Source organism: Equus caballus, chromosome 9 (genome assembly GCF_041296265.1).
Source record: "Equus caballus isolate H_3958 breed thoroughbred chromosome 9, TB-T2T, whole genome shotgun sequence".
In the NCBI taxonomy this organism is placed as follows: Eukaryota; Metazoa; Chordata; class Mammalia; order Perissodactyla; family Equidae; genus Equus; species Equus caballus.
In genome coordinates, this window is record NC_091692.1 from 78,742,799 (window position 1) to 78,757,308 (window position 14,510).

The 14,510-nt window shown below is 41.6% G+C and overlaps 1 protein-coding gene across 4 annotated transcripts in view; it reads right to left on the reverse strand.

The window, feature by feature from the left end:
- SNTB1 (syntrophin beta 1) overlaps positions 1-14,510 on the reverse strand; it is a 228,302-nt gene that overhangs the window by 111,948 nt on the left and 101,844 nt on the right. For 2 of the 4 annotated variants that reach the window (XM_023648905.2, XM_023648908.2), the window contains one exon: positions 10,830-10,937. The exons of the other annotated variants lie outside the window; for them this stretch is intronic. In XM_023648905.2, coding sequence (XP_023504673.2) covers positions 10,830-10,937 — 108 coding nt within the window. The remainder of the gene's footprint in view (positions 1-10,829; positions 10,938-14,510) is intronic. 4 annotated transcript variants of the gene reach the window in all.

The window sequence follows — 14,510 nt, forward strand, 5'->3', positions numbered from 1 at the left end:
ACATGTTCTCACTGTGAAAAGGCCCACTGGTCCTTCATCTGATACCTTTAGGTCATGCTTTATTCACTTGGATGACTTCAACTACAAAGGAAGCAAAATGGTTGTTTTTAGGCTGTATATTAAAAACAATATAAAGTGGGAAACAAGAGAGAAAAAATTTCATTTACTCCCAGCTTCATAATTACTCGTGTCTCCCGGTAAATATTAATCATCTTGACTAAATGATGAGTTCATTTACATGATGCTCGTATTAGTCACGATAGGCTAGGTTTATGCTGTGCTATCAAATCATCCTGAAGTCTCAGTCATCTATGATAACTAAACTTTATGAAAATAACATGCGATATGTCCAAAAAGGGTCTGAGGTAGGTGGAGTGGGGATCTGTTCCAACAGGTCCCAAGGGAGGCCAGGCTTAAGGAAGCTCTGCCATTTTGTAGTTGCACCTCCAAGAACATGGGTGCCCATCACTGCCTTAGCCCAGAAGTGGACGCATCATTTCTGCTCCTATTTCATTAGCCAGAATTAGTCACAAAACCCAACATACCTGCAAGAAGGCCCGGAAATTCAGGAGAACAAATGGCCTATTTGGTCAGCACTACTGTCTCTGCCACTATAACCTATTTCCAGAACTCTACAACACTGATCCAGTAGGGGAGGTACTATCTTTGCCACAATTCTCCAAACTAGATCAAGGCACAGAGTTTCCTTTCAGCTTTTATATTATGAGTCATTACAGGGGAAGGGAGGAGAATTAGCATTTCTTGAGCTTCTACCATGTAGCTAATACTTTGTGTGATGGATACAGTGAATTGGCTTACTCAGCCTCATTGCACTCTCTTTACAATGTAGAATGCTAAAAATGAAAAAAAAAAAAAAGAAAATCCATCTTTCCAGATTCTCTTGCAGCTAGGGTTCTGGAGACATATTAGGTTCTGCCAGATATATAGTTTATATATTCCTCTGAGAATTGGAAGGTGGAAGTGAAGAGAAGGACACACTCCTGGTGTTTTGACTACTACTACTGGCAAGCAAGGTTTTCAGTGTCAAAAGGAAGAGGCAATGGCAGCTAGCTTGGAGCTCGAGTGTCCAATGACTAGTTTTCTAGGTGTCATGAGGCAGTTGTAAGGTGTCAGGACCCTCACCCCAGTTTCTTGATTTCTAGATCACTGCTCTTATGCTGTATAATTTCAAGAGTTCCAATGGACACCTCCTGGTTCCCCACTTTCCTGATTATTTCAGTACTGTAGAGTTCTGAGGGTCATTTATGGAGACCCAATCTATAGTCTTCTCACTTTTTGGTAAGCAACTAATTCCTCATATTGAATACCTCTCTGCTTAAGTTACCTAGACTAGTTTCTGTTTCTTTCACTGAAACGTGACTGGTAACATTTGCCAAATACTGTTATATACATAAGTTCCTCTAACAACTTTCTATCTGGGAGCTCTTAACTGATGAAGTGGGGGAACTTGTATCTTTAGGGAGCCTAGGTTTGAGCTAAGATAACTACAAGCATAAATTTGTTTGAAGTCTCATGTTTTACCTTTAAAATTCATGGGAATGAACTCTATAATAAATTCTATTCTCCCCAAATTCAGAGCAAAACTCATGTTCCTGGAAGGTACACTTTTCATTCAGAGGCTTTATATATTCCATGATAAAACCCCCCTTTTCCAAGAGGTTATGCAGACCTCATTGAGCGGCACTCAATGTGTAACATTGTAGCAATTCTGTTAACAATTCTGTGTAACAATTCTGAAAAGTAGGTCTTGTCATGCCCATTTTATGGAGGGATTAACTGGGACTTAGAGAGGTAAAATAAGATGACTAAGATCACAAAGAGCTAGGATTTAAACCTATGTCCTTCTGTTTTCAAAGCTATAAGCTCTTTCCACTACAACACACAGACTTCTAAGAGGGTGATATTCACTAGTTCTCAGCCGCCCTGAACGTTGGTTTATAAAGGTTTGGCTAGTTCATTTAGCTCAATGCTGATATGTGCTAGTTAGTTCTTCTCTCCTTCACAGACATCAAAAGCTATCAGCATCTGCCTTGAAATGGTCTACTTCTCACCTTATGAAGGATTCAGAAAGAAAAGATGGATGGAATACAATAGAAAAATCCGCAGAACTAGAAAAAAAAATGACTAAAATATGCATTCTGTATTGCTGGTCGTGCATGAGCAACATTGTTATAACTTCGTACACAGCCATAATGATCATAGATTTGTGAAGCCTGGAAACCTGATGCCAAGTGATGTCAACAGGACCCTGGGATTACTACGGTATCGGCAGAAATACTTCGGTTTGAATTCCTACTCTGGCTCACGCACGCTGTTCTATCTGTCACTCTCCTTCTCCAAGTAGCTGACAGCAGGCTGGAGAATTCTGCCTTCAAGACTTATTAGAATATTTCTATAAAACTGGATGTGGCCTTGGTAGGCGTCAACCGCTTCTTAGTGATTCAAGTCCTGTCTCTGTTTTCCCTGGAGAAATCAATCTAAAGATACTATTTGCAAATTGACCCAGTTCTTCAAACTGTCAGCTACTTCAGATGCAGTATCCGACAGAAACGTATAAAATCACGATGTGGTTTTCATCTACCCAAACAGCTGTTTTATACTTTTCAATGCAATATTTTACCCAGGGCTTTCCCAGCACTTAAAAAAACTATCTAAGAAATTCTTAACACATCTCGGGGCAAGGACAAAAGGGGTAAAAGGGGACACATGTACAGTGATGGGTGGCAAACAGACTTTCGGTGGTGAACACGATGTAGTCTATACAGAAGTCAAATTATTATGATACACACCTGAAATTTATAATTTATATAATGTTATATAAACTTATCTCAATAAACAAAAATTTTCACAACACTGAAAGAATCATTTTTCTGGAAAAAAAGGTAAATGGGAAGAGACTACATTTGCTAAGTGCCTTTTAAGTACCAGGCATTAGACACATATCAACTTATTTAATTCTTAAAAGAGTACATACATAGAGAGACTATCACCCTCATTTTATATAATAAAAAAAAAAAAAAACAAAGACCTTAAGTAAATTGACCAAAGTCGCCCAGATAATAAGGAAAAAGCTGATAATGAACCCAGGTTGGCCTGGTCTGAAAGTTAGTCATCTTTTCAAGACTGCACAATGCATCCAGCAAAAAATCTTGCCAGGGAGCTTGAGAAAGAAAATAGCTCCAAGAATTCCAACTTCTGGGTCTAGTGTTTTGTTTCCAGGTAACATGAGGAAACATTTTCTGATTGCCTGAATCTTTAATAATTCAGGAAACGAAAACAAATTGCACGACGTGGCCTTTCCTGTGAGTTTCATAACAGAGGCAGAGGAGAGGGTTTTATTCTAGGGGAAAAAAAAAGCACTACATTACAAGCGAAAGTGTGTCTATAAAGGGTAGATGATTCGGCATTTTAGATGAGAGCAAATTAACGTTAAAAAGATTTTGCTGTTTTGATTGCCACTGATCAAAGCTTACTGCTCAGAAGTAGCTCTTCCTCTTTTCACATCTCCATCTATCTTTGCCTTTTTATGGATATTTCACCGTCAAAACCAGCGTGGTACGTTGACGGCAACATTCTTACCTGCACCTTCTCCAGCCCCCAGCTTTGTCATCATGGAAGAGGACACTCCCTCTAGATTTCTGTCACCTTCCAAGGAGAGGACAACAATCCATCATCAAGGCCGTTTCTTAGGTGAGCTGCCCGGTCCACTCTCTGTTGCACTGCCCTCCTGCCACTTCCAACTTGAGTGAAACAGACTGTCGTTTTCTCTGAGCCTCTTGATTGTCACTTCTATATCCAGCTCACATCACCGTGGCCAAAAGAAATCTTGATCAAAACTCTAGATGAGGCATGACACCTTTTCTTAGGCAGGAACTTAGAAATACTGATTTGGGACTGTCCAAGATGTTTTTATCCAATAGGTCAGGAAATGAAGTGTTCGGGTTAACCATATTTTTTCTTATACCTAGTTATCACTTGTCATGTACATGTCGGACCTATTTTCAAGGAAGCAGAATATAAATAGACTTTTGTGATTTTTTTTTTCTATTTTTGCCTCCAGATTTATTCTCTGCCCTTCTCTGCCTTGCTCTGTGCTCCAAGAAGTCAAACTCTATGTACTAAACAGCATCACTGGGGCCAGCCCAGTGGCACAGTGCTTAAGTTCGCATGTTCCGCTTTGGCAGCCCGGGGTTCACCGATTCAGATCCAGGGTGTGGACATGGCACCGCTTGGCAAGCCATGCTGTGGTAGGCATCCCACATGTAAAGTAGAGGAAAATGGGCATGGATGTTAGCTCAGGGCCAGTCTTCCTCAGCAAAAACAAACGAGGAGGATTGGCAGCAGATGTTAGCTCAGGGCTAACCTTCCTCAAAAAAAATAAAGGAAACAAACAAAAAAACCAGCATCACTCAGGCTCCCTATCGCTTGGCTCTCAGTTGTGTGCAGCCAAGCCAATCAAAAGTGTCAACAGGAGGTTCTAGTGCAGAAGAGGAGAAAGGTGGGGGTATTGACCTACGGCCAACCCTCCCTGGGCCCTGTTCATCTCCCAGGGCTCTAGTCCTCACCAGGCTTCAGTGACTTGCTGCCTTTGCCCCTCAGTCCCAGGGGTGGGAGCAGCTTCCTGCTGTTGCTAAGCCCTTATTGGTTCCTTCAACACAGCCTGCTCTTCTGTAAATAGTCTCTTTATTCACCGCTCTCCAGGTAACCCTTCAAGGTGACACCTGCGTCCTGCCAGGACCTTGACCGACATCACCGCAATGGCTGTTCTGTAGTTAGTGAGTGATTTCTCTGTGCTGTTCTAAGAACTACGGCAAATGCAAAAGAGAAACAAGAAATGCTGCTTCCCTCACCACGCACGAAAATCCAGCTGGCAACACACAACTGTCAAAAGGCAGTCATACCCTGAGTCTCAATGGAGGCAGTATCTCTAAAGGCCTAAACTTGTCCTATGACTCTACCTACCCCCAGCCTCCACCAAAACATGCCTGTCCTCAGTCCCATTCACTCGGGCCAGTGTAATATCCGGAAATAGTGGCCAGGGTGTGGCTGCCACGGCTCTATGTCCATGGATGACAGAGCAGTTAGTTTTGGACTCCTTCTTTTGCCTCATTCCTCCAATAAAATGCCAATTCCTGTTGATTCCATCTCTTACAATCTCTCAAATTCATCAAACTTCTCTTTAGTGCTGCTGTCCTACTGTAGTAGAAGTCAGAATTATCTCTCACCTCAATTTCTGCAGTTATCCCCTAACTGCTCCCTCAGCCTTCAGTCTCACCTCCTCCCAGTCCTGGCTTTGCTGTGAAGCCAGAGGGATCTTCGTTGTGTCATTCCATGGCTTCCGCCCCTCCTAAGATAAAGTCCAAACCATAAAATGGCTTAGCTCTGATCATGACAACCTCTCCAGACTCTCAACACCTTCTTCTTATAGATGAAGAGACACACTTCAAAGAGACTAAACTTCTTCCAGTTTTTTTTTAAGAAGAACTATGTTTTTTCTTGCCTCAGTGCCTAGACTCATACTATTTCCTTTGCCAAGAACACCCCCTCTGTCTTCCTACCCCAACCTTGGACCTGGCTAACTTCTTCTGTATTATTCAAGTCTCAGCACAGACATCACTTTTTCTGACAATCATTCCCTTTTGCCACCACCCACCCTTCTCCAAAAAACAGAACTTTGGATTAGGTAGTTTTCCTGCCAGGGAGCTTCCATAGTATCTTTCCTTCCCTCATTACCTTTCTATAGCACTATTCTGTAACTGCCGGCTTACTTGTACATATTCCCTACCTGACGGTGAGCTCTGTCAGGGCAAGAACTCTGTCACCTGAACGTGAACGATCAAAACTATCTATTTCAAAGCTGAATTTTAAGAAAAGGAAAGAAATCTCAACCAGGTTTAACGGATGGGAAATGTCAAAATTCCTGTTCTAGTATTATTGTGGAATAAAGGGAGTATCTGTCAACAGACATAAGCCCTGTATGTCCAGGTAGGTGTTGTTATAAATCCACAGCTCTCTGTGCCCCCTAAACTCATCTTCCACTAAGGAAAGTGAAATTCCATGCATGCATCAAAGGAAGGGAGGGCAGGGACTTCTCTCTGAATCCCCCTCCCTTCTCTCCATCCCCATGGTAAGTGACGCCTGCTTGAATAGAGAGTGCCTGCAGGATAGCACTGGGGTTATTTTCGCAGGCTTCATTATCTCAGCTGGAAAATCCTGGGGCAGCTTTTTGCAAACCAAATGGAGTTCAATTAATGCAGCAAGAGCAAAGGATCAAGACCTAAATATTGAGAGTCAACATTATCAAAAGTCTCTCAGCACCCAGATGGTCAAGTTCAACCTCTCAAAGTGCTCTTAGAAGAGGGGAAACTGAGATTTTCCTGGAATGGTGCTTAGAGGCACAGGAATGGACTAAAATAAACTCATTTTATTGTGTACTGATGCATCATGGAACCACGCTTGGCGAGCCTTCTCCTCAACTCTTTTCCTCAAGGCTAACCAAAGATACTTAAATTCTTTTTTTAAACTAGCTTACCTTTGCCAGGGAAACCTTACTAATTCATATCCCACTGATTAAAAATGTATGATAATTAGGATGAATACCTAAGTTTACCTATGGAGAAAACAGATTTCCTGAAAAATAACAAGGCTATGGAAATATTTTTTAAGCTCATTAAAACGAACCTTTCATGCACTCTGTTGTATACAAAGATGTAAATTATGCAAGGGTTCTAATTGGGAGAAACATACTGGCTTGGCCATTTATGTTCATCTCCTCTCCCTTAAAAGATCCCGCAAAAAAACAGTAAGATAAGTAGTAACCCACAAGAGAATAAAAGAGGCAAGAGTTCAATACTTGTATGAAGGACAGACAGCAATGGAGCCAGGTAACTGACTGCAGAGTGGAGGAAGAGCTCAGGAAGTTACAACGCAGAGGGCTACAGAGAGGATTCCAGCAAAATGTGAGCCCCTTGGCTCTGCACACCTGCAGGGGCTTGGGACCTCCAGAGAGAGGGTTACGGGTGATGAAGGGCTTAAAACAAAGTTCCTACGTAAGTTCTGCAAGTTGAGTGGTGGGACTCTCTGAAAGATGGCAGGCAGTGTTCTCCCACTCTCTCCCCACCACCCATACCCAAGGAGAGAGACTGGATGGTTCTCACCTAAGTAACTCAATGGACCCAGAGAAAACTTCTAAACACTGACATTTTCAGAATCAGAAGGGGTCCCTTAGTAAGGCTGACACACCAAGCAATAACTGTAAATGAATTCTCACCAATTGATAAATCCAACAAAACTAATGAATAGTCCCCAAGAATTATGAGAAAACATGGCATTCACAAAACAAGAACAAAATTCTATTAAAAAGGAACATTCAGAGAACAAAACAGGCTAAAATATAATAGTTGAAACTTAAACAGAATATATTCATGATGGGGCCGGCCCCGAGACCAAGCGGTTAAGTTCGTGCTCTCGGCTGCGGCCGCCCAGGGTTTCCTCGGTGTGGATCCTGGGAGCGGAGATGGTCCCACCCCTCAGGCCATGCTGAGGCGGCATCTCATGTGCCACAACTAGAAGAACCCACAACTAAAATATACAACTATGTACTGGGGGGATTTGGGGAGAAAAGGCAGAGAGAAAAAAAAAAAAAGATTGGCAACAGTTGTTAGCTCAGGTGCCAAACTTAGAAAAAAAGAATATATTCATGAGAAGGTGCAAAAAAAATAAAGCAAAAAAATGTGATGCAAGTAATAGAGAAAGAAACAGACTTAGATAATCAACACAGCAGATCCAACATCCTTCCAATGGGGGATGCAGAGAGAGAAAACAAAGAAAACAGAAGAGGACATTATCAAATAAACAATGTGGGAAAATTACACAGATCTCAGACATGGGTCTCTAGATTGGTCTACAAATGGGCTGCAAAATGTATGATAAACACTCATTGCTTTCTTTAAAAAATAAATCTTTTAGATCTATTTGATTTTTAAACTATCTGCCTTTATTCTTTTGATAACATTTAAACTTTCATTTAAAATAACTTTAAAAAGGGAGTGCCTTACCTATTTTCTTAGGTCTGTTATGAATGCTACAAGGCATGCCTCATTACTTTGTGTCCCTATGTACACTTAAAAATAATACAGCTGTCTAGGATTTCATTTCCTATTTCAGATTTATGACTAATTCAGCCCAACCTCCCTGAACATCTTCTTTCCAACCACCTTTAAACAAACAGTTGAAATGTTACTATATATTTTACTTCCTATATTTGTCAAATGCAGAACGTGAGCAGTGTTGAATCAAACACGCCTTTTTATGTATACCCTTTCTACAGTAACAAAATATTTCAATAGGGGTTGTCTAGGTAAGAAACAAGAGATAGATAGATAGATAGATAGGTCGATGATAGATAGATAGATAATACGATAGATGGAGGTGATAGATGATAGAGATAGAGAGATAATATGATAGATGGAGGTGATAGATAGATAATATGATAGATGGAGGTGACAGATGGATGGTAGATAGATAGATAATATGATAGATGGAGGTGATGGATAGACAGATACAGACAGATGAATAAGCATGACCAAAATGGTCCTCTTGGTGGTAGAGGGATAATACTCATCAATAATACTCGTGGTTTTTTGTTTGTTTATTTGTTTTTAGTTTTAAACATGATGGTAAATTTTAACTTTTTTTAAATTATAATTGAGAAACTAGAACACTGACTTTTGTTCATGATATACACAGCCAATTACAAGAAATTCCATAGCCATGTGAGAAGGCTTCTGGTTCCAGCAAAATGGTGGTCTACACAAATTCAGAAACCCTTCTGCTATCAACACCTGGATATGCTAGATAAGATATAATTTAAAATGCTTGCTTGTTTCTCTTTTAATATAGTCCTGAGCTTGCAAGAAAGAAGAGGAAACTCCCAGGTGTCAAAAAAAGGGTGAGAGGGCGTTGAAAACCAGGGTTGGGAGTATTCAAGTGGACATAAGGCACCCCTGGGAAAGCGGAGTAGGGATGGAGTGATGGCAGGTAGTGGATTGGGTAGTGGCGAGTGGGCTTGAGGACTTGGAGTTTGATACATCGATAATAGTTAAGGCTTTGTGAGCCCATGAGTTGGGAAACTGAAACTGAAGCTCCTGCAGAGAGCCAGAAATCTCAAAAGGCCAAAAACTTCTGTGAAAGAATGTCTTACAAACTAATCTCTGCTCAACAGCTTGGGGAGATGACCCGGAAACCTTTCTCTGCTGAGAAAAAACTTCCCTCCTCCTCTTGCACCCAGGAATGAGGATATTTTGATTGAAAGCTGCCTTTATGCATGGTTATGCTGTCAGGAATGAGAAGATGTCTACATTAAATCATCTAATCACCACATCAATTATACACGGTCAGTATTATTAAGCACATTTTATAGAAAAGAAATCTGGGAATCAGAGGGGATTAGATAATTTATCTAAAGTTAAAGTTTACTTAACATTTCATCTAAAGTTAAAGGGAATAAGTGACAGAATTGGGATTCAAACGCAGACTTTCTAACTTCGACTCGGGAGTTTTATTCACTGAGATCAGCGCACAGTCAATCTGAGTCTCCATTTTAGCTATTTAAACTATGTCCACATACTGCAGCACCATTATAAACGGATTTCCCCTTTGTTGCCAAAACGTCATATCCATCAGGACCTGCTGGCAATGGTTTCAGTTATGAGGCCACCATGATGTATCCAACCAAGAACGAAGAAAACAGAAGCAAGAAAATACAAATTTTGTGAGCCTCTTAGCAGGAGAAGCACTTTTCACAAGCAAGGACTTCCTGCAGAATGAAGACGGACAGGAGTGCCTCACGAATCTTCCTTCCAGATGCACTAAAGGAGGGGAGTTTTCAACAACCTTCCAAGTTTCAAGAGCAGAGTTGAGAACTCTATGTAAGGGATCGCGGGTTGGCGGAGGGGAGACAATAATGTTCCCCAAACACTGGGAAAAGGAGGAAACAAAGCTAAGCTAGTAAAATGATTACTCTGTTGCTCGTGGTCACCAAAAGACCATCTGTTTATAAATGTGTAAGCAAAGTATTAGAGGTCATCTAAAACTTCGAACAAGGTGATACGGGGAGCAACTTCAGGAAGCCAGGAAAACTAAGTCCACTCTTCTGATCCCCATCAGGAACAAGACCATGTGAACCAAAGGGGACAGGAGAGAGCCACTTGGCAGGGGTGGGCGGGGAAGACCCTGGCCCACTTATGTATAGACCAAAGGAGATGGGAGTCTCAGTAAAGCAGAAATTAGCCTAACGGCCACCTTGGCAAGGCCCTCCTAACCTGGGAAGCGAAGGCTTCCAGCTTCCTTGACTAAAATATACTTCTTAAGGTCTATTAGCACATCTCCTGTACTCATAAGCTTGATGACAATTTAATTTCTCACATAGCTGACTCACATGGAGAGAATGCCTTGCTTAGGCTGCCTTGAAAGTCCACACTGCTTTTGTTGCTTGGCGCTCTGGTGTACTTAATACTCTGGTATTCTGCTTATATTCACAGTTATCTTCCAATACAGCCTGCCCATAACAGGAGGACACACAGATCTTCCTATGCAGCATTTCCATCAGGTTGACAATTGCACTGACCATTACAAGTGAATCCCGGCTTGTTTGGTTAATGCCAGTCCATCCCTGAGAGATGGATCCAGTGTCACCATGATACTAATCAGGTTTCCGATCCTCTGTGGCTGAAGCTCGGGTACTAGATTGTGGTGATTTCACTGAGGGCACTTTGTGGGAACATATCCTCGTGTCCTACAGGACTTACCAGATGACATCCCTCTGAATCAGTGTGCTGAGTGACACTTTTCCATCTGAAACCACAACAGCGCCTTCTGTGAATTTTTCACTTGTATACCATAAATAGAGATGTGCACTGTTGAAATATCAAGAAAGGTTGTGAGTATCGCTCCATGATTTAACCGTGAATGTCTACAGTGGGGTCTGTTACTAGTACACAGTCATGACGAAAGCTTCATACACCTCCCATGGTCCCTCTGCTTTCAACCCACTGACAGCCTTAGTTAACAAATAGTCCTGGTTTCTTGAAGTTTGCTGAGCCTGGCAGGATAGAACTGTACTTATGTTTATTCTCTTATTCTCAAGGCTATTTAGTGGGAGATTTTTTTTTAAAGAAATTTCTGAAAAGGTAAAAATACCAAACGTGGAGAGATAAATATGCCACATATCATTTATAATGTACCATATATTTCTGAATGCCTGCTTTGTACTAAGTATAAAGTTCTAGAAAGCTGGGGTACACATGTAAGAAAACAATCACAAGTCATTTGATGAAGGGTGCTATAATGGACGGAGAGCAGGACCTGTGCTACACCTGTGCTGAGGCACCAAGGGTGACCAGGAAGGCAAGAATAGGACATGCACAAATTGTTTAAGGGCTGCTGGAGCAAAAAGGATGAAACGGGAAGGAGCTGGACAGTCAGGGAAGATCCAAAAGTTCATGGGGTTTTCATGCAGTACTGAGGAGTTTCGACATTAGTGAAAGTGACGGGGAGGCATTTTGACCAAATAGGTAAATTTTGAGTGTTTCAGACTCCCTTGCTGGGTGCAGGGTAGATGGCAGGGGAAGGAGCAAACTAGAAACAAAGCTCCTGGTAGTAAATACATCCAAATAGTCTGGAGGACTGAGGATGTGAGCCTGGACTAGGGCAGTGGCTGTGAAGGCAAAGAGCTGACTAACAGAAAACAAGGGTTATTTAGGAGAATTAAAAAAAACGTTGTAATCACTGACAACCACTAGCAGTGACATATTCTTGTGGATTCAGTGCCTGCTGGGTGACCTTTTTCACAGAAAGAGCAGCAATCCTGCCTGCTGTTCCACGGCTGTTTCTCTCCGAGAAACTGAACATTAGAGTTTTTAATGCAAACTCTAAGTAGCTGTGTGTCACCAGTTGAGAGGAGGAGCCCCAAGATGCTGTGGCATTTGTCAACCGTTCTCAGGTTTTAGCATCCCAGAGAGCATTAACTGCTGGCCAGGGTGCTTACAGTTCAGGTGAGCTGTTCTGTCGGGTGCTAAAGCGGGAGGCAATGGGGTGTCATGATTAAGAAACTGGGTTTGGTGTCAGCCAGGCCTGGGTTTGAGTCCTAGATCTACGGTTTGCTTCAACTCTCATTTCTGGACTAAGTTTCATTGTCTATAAAACAAAGATTGGGGTACCTATTACCTAGGGTTTTTATTTGGATTAAATGAGATATTTGCTTAATTTCATGCATAAGTGGTGGAACCAAGATTCCATCGTGGATCTAGCTGACTCTAGAGTTGACACTCTTCCTTTCTCTTTTATATGTAATATATGCAGTATTTTAATTATCATTATTATTATTCTGCAGAGAAAGATTCACCTGAGCTAACATCTGTTGCCAACCTTCCTCCTTTTGTTTTCTCCCCAAAGCCCCAGTACATCATTGGATATCCTAGTTGCACATCCTTCCAGTTCTTCTTTGCGAGCAGCCACCACAGCATGGCAGCTGACAGATGGGTGGCGTGGTTCTGTGACCAGGAAGAGAACTTGGGCTGCTGAAGTGGTGAGTGACGGACTTTAACCACTAGGCCATCAGGGCTGGCTCTCATTATTATTTTTTTAGAAATGCCACAATTTCAGTTTCTATTTCTCCTTTGACCCAAGAGCTATTTCACAGAGAGTTTTTAAAAATCCATGAAGAAAGGCTTTCTGTGGTTTGGTTTTATTATTGATTTTCTAGTTTTATTCCACTATCATCAGAGGATGTTGTTTATATTATTTCCACCTTATCCATATTGCATTTTCCACCTTCTCCTTATTGCATTTTTTATGACCTAATCTATGGTTAATTTTGTGAATATTCTATGCGGATTTGCAAAGAAAGTGTATTCTTTATTATCAGGGCACAAAGTTTGCAATGTATCCAGATCTCCCTTATCAATTACCTTTCAGTCTTTTGTTTCTTGGTTTTTTTTTCATGGCGAGGAAGATTGGTCCCAAGCTAACAACCATTGCCAATCTACTTCTTTTTGCTTGAGGAAGATTGCCACTGAGCTAACATCTGTGCCAATCTTCCTCTATTTTATGTGGGATGCTGCTACAGCATGGCTTGATGAGTAGTGTATAGGTCCTCACCCAAGATCTGAACCTGCGAACCCCAGGCCGCCAAAGCAGAGCACGTGAACTTAACCACTATGCCACTGGACCAGCCCCATGTTTCAGTCTTTTATAACTTTAAGGTCCACTTGCCCTGTCTTGGACTGAGAGTAGTATGTTAAATTACGTAATCTCAGTATGTTTCTATTTCTTGCATCCTCTGCCATTTCTCCTCTACCGGGCACTGCTGTGTTATTTGGTGTGCATTCAAAATCTTCCTTGTGCTGAGTGTTCCTTGTGAACTCTGGCCTTTAGCATAAACCAGTCTTTCTTTGTCTTGTTTCGTGCTTTTCCGCCTGCATTTTACCCCATGATAGATCAAGATCAAAACTGATGCTTTTTGTTGTTGCTCTCAGTTTGTATTCGCCTTGCGTGCTCTGCGCATCCCTGTATTTTTCGCCTTCTGAAGTCACTTTGTGTGTGTTGTGTCTCGTATTCAACACAGAAGTGGGTTTCGCAGAGTCCACATTTCTCATTGGTACGTTATACTCTGCCCAGCACGTCACTGGAGTTCCATAAAATATTTGTTTCCTTTTTCTTTTCGTCTCTTCTTCAACCAAGGTCAAGACTCACCTAAGCCCCTAGCCTTTTTTTTTTTCTTTTCAGCTTTATTGAGGTATAACTGACAAAACTGTAAGATATTCAAAGCGTCCATCATGGTGATTTGATATATGTATACAATGTGAAAGGTTCACCTTACTAACAGCAGTTTGGATCTGCTGGACTGACGTCCCCTCCCGGGCCCTCTGGCATTGCTGGATTCACATTTTCAGTCCTGCTCTGCTGGTTCTCACACCCTGCGGGACAGGCTCTCCCTCCCCCCCGGGAGGCCCTATATACTCATCAATGGTGGACTCGAAGAGCACTGATAGAGAAGTTTAAAAGTGCATTCCCTCTACTGGCTTGACAGAATGAAGTTTCCAATATACGCACTAAAGTCTGATGTCTCCCAAAATATTCTTTAAAATATAATTAAATGCCTTGAAAGAAATGTTATAGCACGTAAGTCCTGAGCTGGAAGGAACCCTCGACATCATCTACTCGAACTCTCTCTCCAATGCATTAATCACTTCTACAATATCCCAAGATTTTTAGTCCCTGTTTGCATTCTTCTGGTCATGGTAAATGATATGGTCACGCACTCTACAGGCATAAGTTTGAAGCCCAGCTAATCATATATTAGCTATATGATGTTTGGAACTTACACAAGCACTGAGCCTCAGTTTTTATCTATAGAATGGGGACAATGATGGAAACTCAGGGCTGTTAGAAGGACTAAGGAGGTTACAGAGTTACAAATTCAAGGACTA